The 13,640-nt window shown below is 41.0% G+C and overlaps 1 protein-coding gene across 1 annotated transcript in view; it reads right to left on the bottom strand.

The window, feature by feature from the left end:
- Window positions 1-13,640, bottom strand: part of CCDC170 (coiled-coil domain containing 170) — an 89,095-nt gene that overhangs the window by 22,427 nt on the left and 53,028 nt on the right. Inside the window, exons 6-8 of the mRNA XM_011943768.1 lie at window positions 11,079-11,279; window positions 4,338-4,511; window positions 1,103-1,345 (exon numbers count right to left, since the gene is read on the bottom strand). Of these exons, the coding sequence (XP_011799158.1) occupies window positions 1,103-1,345; window positions 4,338-4,511; window positions 11,079-11,279 (618 nt within the window). The remainder of the gene's footprint in view (window positions 1-1,102; window positions 1,346-4,337; window positions 4,512-11,078; window positions 11,280-13,640) is intronic.

Below are 13,640 nucleotides of genomic sequence, written 5' to 3' on the forward strand. Positions count from 1 at the left end.
ATAGGAAGTATGTCTCCCCAGTCTGGTGACCTTCTCCACTGGACTTGGTAATAATGTATCCTACAGAGCACAACATAAATACCCTTGCCTGCCTGACTCTTTTCAGTAAACAGTTGTGCCCATTTTCTCATTTCTCCCTAAGCAAATTCCAGTGTGATTAATCCCTGTATCATCACTAATAGCAGTCACCAGCACTTTGGAGAAATGTATTTCTTTTCTGGACTTAAAACATCACCACTTTTTGGCCAGGTGCAGTGGCTCACACTTGTAATCCCAGCACTTCAGAAGGCTGAGGCAGGTGGATCACTTGAGGTCAGAAGTTGGGGACCAGTCTGGCCAACATGGTGAAACCGCGTCTCTACTAAAAATACAAAAAAATTAGCCGGGCGTGGTGGTGCACACCTGTAATCCCAGCTACTCAGGAGGCTGAAGCAGGAGAATCACTTGAACCCAGGCAGAGTTTGCAGTGAGTCAAGATCATGCCACTGCACTCTAGCCTGGGTAAAAGAGTGAGACTCCGTCTCGAAAAATTTTTTTAAAAGGCCAGGCGCAGTGGCTCACACATGTAATCCCAGCACTTTGGGAGGCCAAGGTGGGTGGATCACCTGAGATCAGGAGTTCGAGACCAACCTGACCAACATGGAGAAACCAAATCTCTACTGAAAATACAAAATTAGCCAGGCGTGGTGGCGCATACTTATAATCCTGGCTACTCGGGAGGCTGAGGCAGGAGAATCGCTTGAACACAGGAGGAGGAAGTTGTGGTTAGCCAAGATCATGCCATTGCACTCCAGCCTGGGCAACAAGAGCAAAACTTCTCCTCAAAAAAAAAAAAAAAGGAAAAGAAAAGAAAAGAAAACATCACCACTTTTTGACTGACTTTTCACCTAGTGATGATGGCTTCACTTCAGATATTGAAGAGACACTAAATGGATATGTACTCTGATTTGTGTCTTGTTTGCATGTTTCCCACAACTCTAGAAAATCAGAGGAAGCTTTCATCTTTCTTTTTCTGGTGTGTCCTGATAAAGCTGTTATTCTTTTGCATAAACATTGACAGTAACTAGCAAAAAGCAACAATAAAATGGAGCTGAGCACTTGCCTTCAGTTCATTGGTGTCAGCCAGTTTGGCTTTGAGCTCAGTGTTCAAGTCTCGACATGTGTTCAGCTCCTTCTGCAGCCTCTCCACCTTCTTCTGCAGGTTCCTGATGGTAAGATGCATGTTGTCCCTCTCAACCACCAAGGCCGTGCGTGCCTGCTTCTCCTCCTCCAGCTGGGCTATTTTCTGCCGGAGGAGGCTCATGTGTAGTTCTTTGCTCTCCAGTCTCTCTTTCTGTGTCTTTAGCTGGTTTGATGCAAACAGGGATTCTTTTTAAATAATTGAACAATAGTAAATATAAATGAGTTACCCAGTAATAATAACACCCAGAGGTGTTGATCTTTATTTACAGCTCTATAAGACTAATTTGTAAACCATCAAAAAAGTTATTGGATTCCTTTTCCTGATTGCATTTTTTATTCATACCCTTTCCAAGAAGTAATTGCATACCTAAAATCTGAGACAAAGGAGCCCTAGAAAATGTGCAGAGGAGTCAGCTTTCCACATCTGATGCTCTCTAACATTATGTGCATCATCATAAAAGTGTGAAATTACTTTTAAAAAACTCCTCAGATGAGTTTATCAAGAGCAGAATATAATAAGACAGAGAGACAAAATCCTGTCCAACATCTAATGGCCCCAATACCTGCACTGGCGTTTTCTGAAATACCAACTTTTTTTTTTTTTTTTGAGACAGGGTCTCATTCTATTGTGCAGGCTGGGGTGTAGTGGCATGATCACGGTTCACTGCAGCCTCTCCCTCCCAGGCTCAAGCAATCCTTCCACCTCTCAGCCTCCCAAGTAGCTGGGACTACAGGTGTATGCCACCACACTCAGCTGATTTTTGTATTTTTTGTAAAGACAGGGTTTCACCATGTTGCCCCGGCTGGTCTTGAACTCCTGGGTTCAAGAGGTCCACCTGCCTCAGTCTCCAAAAGTGCTGGGATTACAGGTGTAAACCACCACGCCTGGCTGAGAGTTGATATATTTTTAAAGTGAGATATACCAAGGAGATTTTTAAGTAAGCTTTGCTTTAAAGCTTTGCTTATACATATAAAATCTTAGAAATAAAAGGGACTGTAAGAAGGCTTCTTGGTCTTTGTTATATGCCCAGACTATAAGGTCCACAAACTAAGCAGAGGACAGGTTCTCAAACATCATTTATCATTGGTAATCAAACTCAAAAAAGGAAATTAGAGTGATATTTAAGAAAATGACTATGGACTCTAGAGGGGAAGAATCTTCCTGGGCTCCACATGTCAAAATTAGTGGATGGAATATTACGTACAGAAACCTCTGTCATCTGCTACAAACATCAGAATCAGAATCATGTATTATCAAGTGTTCAAACCGAAGACCATCAAATTTCCCCTAATTATCTACTCTGCACTTGTAAAGTGGTAAAAGGTGGAAAGACTTACTGAAATGCTGTTTTGAGTATCCTGCCTAACAGTGACAGCTGTGTCCATATCTAGATCGCTTTTGAACAAGGCCTTTTTAATATTTCTCTCATCAAATTCCCTTTCTTAAGCTTCTTCATGTCAAATTCCACTCCAGGTCGGACATGGTGGCTCATGCCTGTAATCCCAGCAATCTGGGAGGCCAAGGAAGGCGAGTGACCTGAGGTCAGGAATTTGAGACCAGCCCGGCCAACATGGTGAATCCTCATCTCTATTAAAAATACAAAAATTAGCCAGGCGTGGTTGCAGATGCTTGTAAACCCAGCTGCACAGGAGGCTGAGGAAGGAGAATCACCTGAACCTGGGAGGCAGAGGTTGCAGTGGGCCAAGATCGTGCCATTGCACTCCAGCCTGGGTGACAAGAGTGAAACTCTGTCTCAAAACAAAAAAAAAAAAAGAAAAGAAAAAAAAGTTCCACTCCATTGCAATTTTACCCTGGTAAATTCTATAAACTGGTAAGTTTAATAATTATATAATTATTAAGAAGTAATAGTGTTGGAGATTGAGAAAAAGCATCAATGATCTGAGCAGAACTTTGGAAAGAATGGTAGCTAATTTAATGTCTCCAATGGTAATAGAGTTTGTATGCTATCTTTTATAAAATATTTCTCAAGATATGATAGTGGAGAAGCCAAACATGAACACAGCAACTTCTGTGAGCCAAGGGTTTGAAAATGTTATTTATTAAAAACTAGCAACTCCTTGGGGTATGTAGCATCCCCATCTTAAATATGAGGAAACAGAGACAGAGAGGTATATAATTTGTTCAAGGTCACACAGCTTGATGGAACCAAATTGGGAGCCCAGATGTGACTCATTATATAGCATCTACACTGGAATTGTATCATAGCATTTTCCTCCTAAGAACTATTAAAAGAATACATCTGTGTTTTCCTATTTCTTTCCCCAATATCAATAATTATGTAACTAATAATTATATTTTATCCCTTTCATCCATTCATTCATTGATTTAGTCTAAACTGTTTCTAACTCTTCCTTTGAGTGAAGAAAAGTAAGCCCTTCTCTCTCTACTAGAATTTCTAGCGCAACTGAGCTTATAAATGTAGAGGCTGTTAAATGGCCTCCCAGTTCTCCTCCTCTCCCAAAGTAATAGAAACTGTGAATTTTTTCTAGCCAGGTCAATGGCTACCCAGAGTAAAGGCTGCATTTGCAAACCTCCCTTGCAGCTAGGTTTGACCACTAAAACATATTCTGGCCATGGGATATAAACAAAAGTTTATGTAGCAAATTCTGAGTGCCTTTTTCAAAAGATGGCTCTGCTTGTTCTTTTACAGCCTTCTTCCTCACTCTTTTCTTCTTTCTATCTTGAACACAGATATAATGTTTCCAGGCACCATTTGGAACCATGAGAATAAGGATCGCCCTAGGGATGAGAAATGAATCAGCTGAAATGAGCCTGGTTCCTTGAAGACTTTACAGAGGAGAGTTGCCACACCAGCTCCAAACTTCCTGTCTCCAGGAATTCGTGTGAGAAAAACAAAACATAACAAAACAAAAAAACAAAAAACAAAAAACTTCTACTTGCTTAAGTCACTGTCATTGTGGGTACCCATGACACACAGTGAAACACAACCTTAGGTGACAGATACACTTACCAACTCTTCAGACTTGAAATTGAGCCTCCAATTCTAAATACATATGTTTATAAGATTCTTCCTAGTTACACTGGTAAATATGGTGGCAGTACATTATTTTTCAATGTTTGGGTTTTTCAGAAATTTCTTCTCTCAATACTAGCAAGTTTCAATATCCCCTACCTTTCTCTGCAAATTGTGGGCAATGGTCTTGTTCTCAATGACTGCATTGCTCTCAAGACGAACCAGCTGCTCTGTTCGAGCTAAAACCACATCCAGCCGCATGTCAAAACCAAGTTCGGCAGCCATCTGGTCCAACTTCATTTTCTGTGAAAGCTGATCCAGAAATTTAAGATACTAAACCCAAGAACAAAAACAAAAATAGGACACAAAAGTCAAAGTTAATGGGTGATCTCACAGAATCTTTTCCTCTTTCTCCCAAGCTTACAGGTAATTCTCCTTTGCAGAGAGCATAGAGTGGAGCATGGACTCTGATCCAATATGTGGTAATAAATTCCTGAACCATTCTGCTAGCTCCCTGCCTACCCCTTGTTTGAATGCTCTTGACTCTCCTAGCCCTTGATGTTGATGTTCAGTCGAATATTATATACTTTTCTTAACCCTGCCAAACAACACATTTGGCTATGTTTGATTACATCTTCATCTCTCTGCTTTGACAACTTGCTGCTGCAACCATGCCCCTCCCAGGCTAATCCAGCCCCTGGGATCCACCCATTGATAGGGTTTGGCTGTGTCACTACTCAAATCTCATCCTGAATTGTAGCTCCCATAATTCCCACATGTTGAGGGAGGGACCTGGTGGAAGATAATTGAATCATGGGGGCAGTTTCCCCCATACTGTTCTCATGGTAGAGAATAAGTCACATGACATCTGATGGTTTTATCAGGAAAAACCCCTTTTGCTTGGGTCTCATTCTCTCTCTCTCTGCCTGCCACCATGTAAGACATCCCTTACTCTTCCACCATGATTGTGAGGACTCCTGAGCCACGTGGAACTGTGAGTCCATTAAACCTCTTTTTCTCTATAAATCACCCAGCCTCAGGTATGTCTTTTTTTATTTTATTTATTTATTTATTTATTTATTTTTATTTTTATTTTTTTGAGACAGAGTCTTCCTCTGTTGCCCAGGCTGGAGTGCAGTGGCTTGATCTCAGCTCACTGCAGCCTCTGCCTCCCAGGTTCCAGCAATTCTCCTACCTCAGCCCCCCAGGTAGCTGGGATTACAGGCACGTGCCACCATGCCTGGCTAATTTTTTTGTATTTTTAGTAGAGATGAGATTTCACCACATTGGGCAGGCTGGTCTCAAACTCCTGACCTCAGGTGATCCACTCGTCTTGGCCTCCCAAAGTGCTAGGATTACAGATGTGAGCCACCATGCCCACCCTATGTCTTTATCAGCAGTGTGAAAATGGACTAATACACCCACCCACGCACCTTCCTTGGGAATTTTTCCCACCTAACTGGGCCCTGGCCTCAAAGGTGGACCCTGGCAACTTAGCCAGTTGCCACTTTACTCTTCTTAGGCTCTACAGAGCATTCCAGACTCAAAGCTCACCATACAAACAAAATTTTGAACAAGATTTTAGGGTCTTTTTTATTAATTAAGATGTTTTAGCAAATGTTTTTAAAATTAAGTTAAATTAAGTAAAATTAAGTTAAATGAACACCTCCTCCCTAAAACAGAGCTGTATGAAGGAAGTCAGGGTTCATATTTCAGCAGTCTACAGTTAGAAAGCTATTTAAAGGTTTTCCTCTACTTGATTTCTGTGGTTTATCTGGCAAGTCCACACATAAGATAATGCTAACTAAGTGCTTACTGGATGAATAAATCAATCAATGAGCTTTCTATATCATAATTTCATGATTTGGGTTTTATCTTTGATATTTTCTTCTGATTGCAACAACTTATCCATCTGGCATTTTCAGGCAATTAAATGTTTAAATAGGTACAATTTCCTGCCAACTGAAGCACACCAGCTTAAAGCCCAGAACTAGCCATGTTTTAATTATCAGGATGAAATTATTTATAAGTGTCTATTTTCCAGTTTTGGCAAATAACATACATATGAATACAATTTTATCTCTTCTTTATAAGTCACAGTCATTGCAAATACCACTTATTGCATTGTGCTGCAATCCCATAAACTGCTTTTGTCTCTACATCCTCTGGTTATCACTTTTTAATGCTGTATCAGCTCTCTATATGGAATTTTTAATTTTTAATCTGTGTCTATGAAAGTGACCTAAGTGCTATTGCTTGTATTTTACCGAAAATAGATAAGTACCTTTTACATGATGGTACGAAACCCTCTTTTTTTCTATTTCTATGTATGACCCATCCATTTAGTGGGCCACGACTACAACAGGCAAAAAGGGATTAAGACAAGACCAAGCAGAGAAAGATCCCATAGAGAAAGTTTCTATTTCAAGGATTTTGGCTATACTTCAGAAGATTAAGGTTACTAGAAACTTTTAACTACACAGAAATGAAGGATTACTGTATATATTGTTCACTTGAATGACAGTTCAGCATAAATAAGAAACTGTGCATTCTACTGTCTTTGAGTCTGCCTAGATTACCCGCATTTAGCATTTCAACTGTGCAACTTTACTTTTCAATTTACATGATACTATCCATCCTTACCAGAACATGCATTTCATATGCAGTTAGCGACAGAAGATTCACCATGGACAGAATTAGCTTACATAACTTGCTTTCACAACTGAGAGTTATTTGGACACAATCTCAGTTAAAATTAATGATTCCTGTATAGTAAGGGAAGGGAATACCAATCCACCTGAAATTCCTGCCTTTGACATATTTCTTCTATAATTCAAATAATATTTACTGACTCTTTCTCTAGGCCCTGGAGAAACACAGGAAAAAGATCATTTCTTCTGACCTCAAGAAGCTTGGAATATTTGGAGACGAAAAAAATTTAAAAACAATCCAATAAGGGTAAAAAGTACCATGAGAGAGGCAGATACATTATGCTTAGAGAGCATAAGGAAAGACAGGTAAGTCTCCTAGGGAAGACTGCCAGGGGAAGCAGTATTTGAGCTGAATCTTGAAGAGACTGCTGTTACCAGGTAAAGGAGGTGAGGAGAACATTCTCTCAGTGAGAATAGCTGTGGGCAGTGCGGGAGGCAGCCGGAGGAGGCCAGAGGAGGCCGGAGGAGTGAGTGCTGCTACAAATTTGCATGAATGTCTTTAGGCTCCGCAATCACCGCAGACCCCACCAGGGTCCTGCCGCTCCCAGAAGGCTTCTGAGTTGCCCCCCCGCTGGCAGGAGAAATTACAGGGGAAAGGGAAGATGGAGAGACCACCTGGCCAGCTCACAGAATGTGAAGCCATGGAAAAAGAAGGAATCTGTACCTGAGCCTGGGGCCCCCAGAGAGCCACTGGCCAGTTTGGAGATAAAGAAAGAGAAGATTCGGCACACGTTTCATTAAGATCTCCCTGGCAGCAATGAAGAGAGTACATTTGAGGCATGAAGAACAGTGCCGGGAGCTCAGTTACTACGTTGTTTCCGTAGTCGGTGTTAACCAGCACAATTCTCAGAGCCAAAGCACAGCTGCTGGATATAGAGATGGGGGAGGCATTGGAGATCTAGTAAGGAGACAGGATTTATAGGGCTTAGGAATTGATTTAAAAAAGGGAAGTGTTGAAGACGGCTTGAGCAAATGGAGGTAGATTACCACCATGACTGAAGCAGGAGAGGGACAAATTTGAACAGATGTCCTTTCAGTTTTGAATATATTTTGGTGTTCACGGACCATGCAGGTGAAGCTGTCCCGTAGGCAGTAATATGGCTTTCAATTTACATTACCATACTCAGGTGCAATATTTCATTTTGTTTGATTGTGTTTTTTTGTTTTATTTTGCTTATTTGTTTTGAGAGGGAGTCTCTGTCACCCTAGTCTAGAGTACAATGGCACGATCTCTGCTCACTGCAACCTCCGCCTCTCAAATTCAAGCAATTCTCCTGCCTCAGCTTCCTGAGTAGCTAGGGTTACAGGCACACACCAACACACCTGGCTAATGTTTTGTATTCTTTAGTAGAGATGGGGTTTCACCATGTTGGCCAGACTGTTCTTCAACTCCTGACCTCAAGTGATCCACCTGCCTCAGCCTCCTAAAGTGCTGGGATTACAGGCATGAGCCATCACGTCTGGCCTGTTTTCGTTTTTTGTTTGTTTGTTTTTTCATTTGTTTGTTTGTTGAGACAGGGTCTCACTCTGTCACCCAGGCTGAAGTGGTATGATCTCAGCTCACTGCAACCTCCACCTCCCAGGCTCAAGCTATCCTCCCATCTCAGCCTCCCAGGTAGCTGGGACCACAAGTGCATGCCACCATGCCCAGCTAATTTTTGTGTCTTTTGTAGAGATGGGATTTCACCATATTGCCCAGGCTGGTCTTGAACTCCAGAGCTCAAGCGATCCGCCTGCATCAACCTCCCAAAGTGCTGGGATTATAGGCGTGAGCTACCAAGCCGAGCCAATATTTCTTTACAAAATCAAATTTTCCACCATCACACCTTTACAGATATCTAATAGAAAAAGCTATCTCCACTCTCCCAGACTTCTCAAATCTAGCCCCTATTTCCATTCACAAAACCACTACATGGTTCAGATCTTTATTATCTTCTGAACTGGACTAGTCTGAACTGGACTATCTTCTAAACTGGACCAGTCGGGGAGCCACCGACTGGGCTCCCTACCTTCCTTCAGCTGTGTCCAGCCCTTTGAATGCAAGGACTTTTTTGTTTATCTGTGGTGGCAGATATCTCAAAAATTACGCATAGTTGTTTTTTGTTTGTGTGTGTGTGTGTTGTTGTTGTTGTTTGTTTGTTTTAGCTTATAGGCTATCACTACTGTTAGTGTATTTTATGTGTGGCCCAAGACAATTCTTCTTCTTCCAATGTGGCCCAGGGTAGCCAAAAGGTTAGACACCACTGCTACCCTCTAAGCCAGTCTGACTTGAGGGAAATCTTTCTTTTACTCAAAAACCTTCTCTGGCTTCCCATTACCTACGCAATGAAGCCTGAGCCATTAGACTGACCTATTTCAATGATTCCTACTACACCTGCCTCCAGTGCCGTCTCACGCCTTTGGTTTCACCAAGTATCCTGTCCCATGCTCCCTGCACCTCATTCATTTCCCGAGCCATCTTCTCACACCTCCATTTCTTCTTTGTTCCAGCTATTTTTTCTGCCTCAAATTCCCTCCCCCCTCTTCTGCCTGACAAATTCCTACTCATTCTTTAATACTCCCCTTTTCTGTGAAGATGGCTTACTTACTGCACAGAAAAAAAGTCATTGCTCCTTTTTCCAGACACCTTTGGCACATCTTTGCATATCCAACCTCAGTGCAGGCAAGACGATTCCTCAATGTTTTAAGTACAGAAGAATGAAAAGGAATATGTTACTTGAGTGTAGACGATTCAACTTAAGAGTATTTTTCATGCCAAATTCTGCATCGAGGCTCTTGAGCCCCTGTGCCTCCCTTTCCCTTCCCACACTCCCTCCTACGGACTCTTTCAGTCCACACTTTCCTCCCCATCCTGTCCAGCAAAACTTTCTTTGATCTTGGTTTTCACAGCCACTGCCTCATGCCCGTCTTCTCTTTGGTCACCACACTTCACACTGGTCTACTGGAGGTCACTCCCCTTCCTCTCAAGTCTCCCCTCAGCTCAAAGCCAACTGGCTTCTGCTCTCCACCACTCTACCAAAACTGCCTGTCAAAGATCACTGACAATGTCCCCACACTCAAATCCTCAGTGTGGGCCCCTTCTCTTCCCATTTAACTCTCCTCTCCCACTGGGTTATCAGCGCCATTGTTTCCGAGACTCTCCATGCCACAATCTCAGCTCCACGGGAACATCTCTCTATCTTTCTAAAATACTGAAATGTGGCCGGGCGCGGTGGCTCAAACCTGTAATCCCAGCACTTTGGGAGGCCGAGGCGGGCACATCACGAGGTCATGAGATCAAGACCATCCTGGCTAACACGGTGAAACTGCATCTCTACAAAAAATACAAAAAATTAGCTGCATGTGGTGGTGGGTGCCTGTAGTCCCAGCTACTCGGGAGGCTGAGGCAGCAGAATGGCGTGAAGCCGGGAGGTGGAGCTTGCAGTGAGCCCGAGATGGCACCACTGCACTCCAGCCTGGGCAACAGAGCGAGACTCCATCTCAAAAACATAAAAATAATAAAAATAAAATAAAATAAAATACTATAATGCTCACACTTACCACACTTCATATTCTACAGAGTTAAGAACACTCCGTCTTCTTAGTCTAAGCCATTCCAGTCTTCTCTCTTGCCACAGATCCACCAAGAATAACATGTTCCAGCCATACAGGATTCACCAATTTGCATTCTCTGAATACACTATGCGCTTGCCAGATTTCATTCCTTTGTTCAAACTGTTTCCCCTACAGTATCTCTCTTCTCTCTCCACTATAATCCGACTTATCTTTCAAATATGAACTTAATTATCACCTCTCCTATAAAATCTTCCCTTTATCTAGAAGTTCGTACAGAACTTTCTGATTCAATACATACAACACATATAAACTTATAGTACAGCAAATTATCTGAATATCTGTCTCCCCTGTCGAATTATGAGCCCTTTAAGATCAGAAACTGTGTATTATTCATATTTTAGCTTGCCAAACCTTTAGGGCCTCATATATGATATGCATTCAATAAATATTTGTTGAGTTTAATTAAATTAATTTGAATCAAGGAAGCTCCAAACCCATTGTTCCTTGAAATTGACTTAACTAATTAAGTCCAGGACTTAACCAAACTAAATACTGTAAAATTCAGAATATTCTCAGGTAAAATTTTATACTACAACAGATGCTTCCACTCATGGATATGCCCCCAGGTTATTACTTTTTGTTTCTCAAAATTCAAGTTGTCTCGCAAAACATCTCCAGAAACCAGCTCTGCCTCCAGGTGTGTCAGCTGACCCTGAAGAGTCTCCAACATATTCTCTGCTTTCTGGGCCCTCTGGAGAGCTTTCTGGTGAAACTCAGACTCCTTTCCCAACTGTTCAACAAGCTCAGATATTTGGGCTTCAAGCTGGGAGACCATCTGGAAACAAAGAAACAGATCAAGAATAAGCCTTGTTTTAGATGCAAGGAAGTGTTCACATCTACTGCTCTGCCTAAGCAGCATAACTGTTTATGATACCAACTTCCAGATTATTTGTAAAAATCCCATGTAAAATATGTAATTGATAGCTGTATTTGCCTCTGTTTAAAATAATCTACATTCATTATTGAATAAAATTTTTTGATTGGTATTTTTAATTTTTATATAATTCTTTTAACAGGTTAATTGATAAAAATTTATGGATAACATTTACTTACCCCAGAACTATTGCTAAGAGTTTCAAAGTTTAATAGGAAAAAGAATTAAAACAAAAAGTACTGTAAAAATCTACGGAGTCATTCCCCAGAAAATTGCTTTCACCATTTTGAGTTGACTTAAGATTAGACAGCTAATTAATCTTGGTAGATAACGTTGGGGCATTACAGGGAATTCATGTACAGACATGCTTTTTCAAACTTTTTTCAACTTTCTATTGAAGATTGGTTACCTATGCCCTAAACTCCAGGGATACTGACTCTACACTACATAGTCATAGAGTAATACCATTTTTGCATTGAAAAGGTCAAAATTTCTTCAACATGGTGACTCTAAATAGGGTCAAGGTCAATGTACAAGAGGGCAGGGGGATCTGAGTACTGTCCCATGTTAAAGTCCTTCCAGCCTCTCCACAACCCACCTGATTTGCCCAATGCTCCCATCCTTCCGAGGAGTTCCTCTTTTTGTCGTGATCATTCCTTCAAACCAAGAGTGCAAGTTTACCAAGGACCTCAGGGACACTCTCAGAAAACTCCAACTGATTTTACTCAATCCAGTTTCATAAAATGTTGGATTCAATAAAACCACCAAGTCTAGGGTGATACATTTGTTTTCTTTTGATGGTTTATTTTGGAAGAGAAGAGGAAACACATAGTATTTACATAACAGTACAGTACCACTCTCACAGAAATGGAAACATCCTGACTGTTTCAGATTTTTACTGTCTCAATTTTGAAAAAGAAAACAATTTCTGTCTGCCTATCTATAAACAGCCATGCTTAACCACGTAATCTGCCTTTAAACTTTTTGAAAGGCTGTTGTACGGGAGAACAAAAGAATTTGTTCTGAGTTACCCTCAGAGCCTACATTGAGAACCAATAGGTATAAATCAGAGAAGAAATTCCATATTTCTGAAAGGAAAATGTTTTCCCCAGTTCCTATCATTATAAAGTAAGATATCCCCATAAAATTTCCTTTAAAAACAAAATGTATAAACAAGCAAAAAAAAATCCCCTGTGATCCCACCACCCAGAGGCAAAAAGTATTAATATTTTTAAATAATTTGTTTTTGTGTATCATTAAAATATAGTTGGAATATTATACATGCAATTTTGTGTCTTTGTTTTTACCTAATTATTCTCATGCCATTTGAAATTCTTAATATTTTAATGGCTGCATTAAGAACTCATCATGAGAATGTGTCATCATTCACTTAAGCATTCCTTTATATGAAGGGAAAAACTCTTCCCTGTGAGATCTAAGCAAAAAAATTAAAAATAATAAATAATCAAAATACAGAAGAAAGGGAAAACGTTATAATGATTACAGCTGTCTAAAGACACTGTCTAGTAGGGAGTGGATTCCCAGTCACCGAAGATGGCTGGAAATTGGCTAACTACGGGCATATCTCACTTTATTGCACTTACTTTATTGCTCTTCACAGATATTTGGTTCTTTACAAATTGAAGGTTTGCGGCAACCCTGCATTGAGCAAGTCTATCAGCGTCATTTTTCAGACAGCACATGCTCACTTTGTGTCCCTGTGTCACATTTCAGCAATACTAGCAATTTTTCAAATGTTTTTCATTACTCTGATATCTGTTATGGGGATCTGTGACCAGAGATCTTTAATGTTACTATTGCAGTGTTTGGGGTGCCACAAACCACTCCCATATAAGTCAGTGAACTTAAACGATACATGTGTACTTTCTGACTTTTCCACTAACTGGCTGACCCCACATCTCTCTTACTCTCCTTGGACCTCCCTATTTCCTGAGACACAACAATATTCACATTAAGGCAGTTAATAACCTTACAATGGCCTCTAAGTTTTCAAATGAAAGGAAGAGTCAGGCTGGGCATAGTGACTGATGCCTGTAATCCCAGCACTTTGGGAGGCCAAAGTGGGTGGATCACCCGAGGTCAGGAGTTCAAGAGCAGCCTGGCCAACATGGCGAAAACCCATCTCTACTAAAAATACAAAATTTAGCTGGACATGGTGGTGCATGCCTGTAGTCCCAGCTACTCGGAAGGCTGAGGCAGGAGAATCACTTGAACCTGGGAGGCAGAGGTTGCAGTGAGCCA

Source organism: Colobus angolensis, unplaced genomic scaffold (assembly GCF_000951035.1).
Source record: "Colobus angolensis palliatus isolate OR3802 unplaced genomic scaffold, Cang.pa_1.0 Scaffold221, whole genome shotgun sequence".
Lineage (NCBI taxonomy): Eukaryota > Metazoa > Chordata > Mammalia > Primates > Cercopithecidae > Colobus > Colobus angolensis.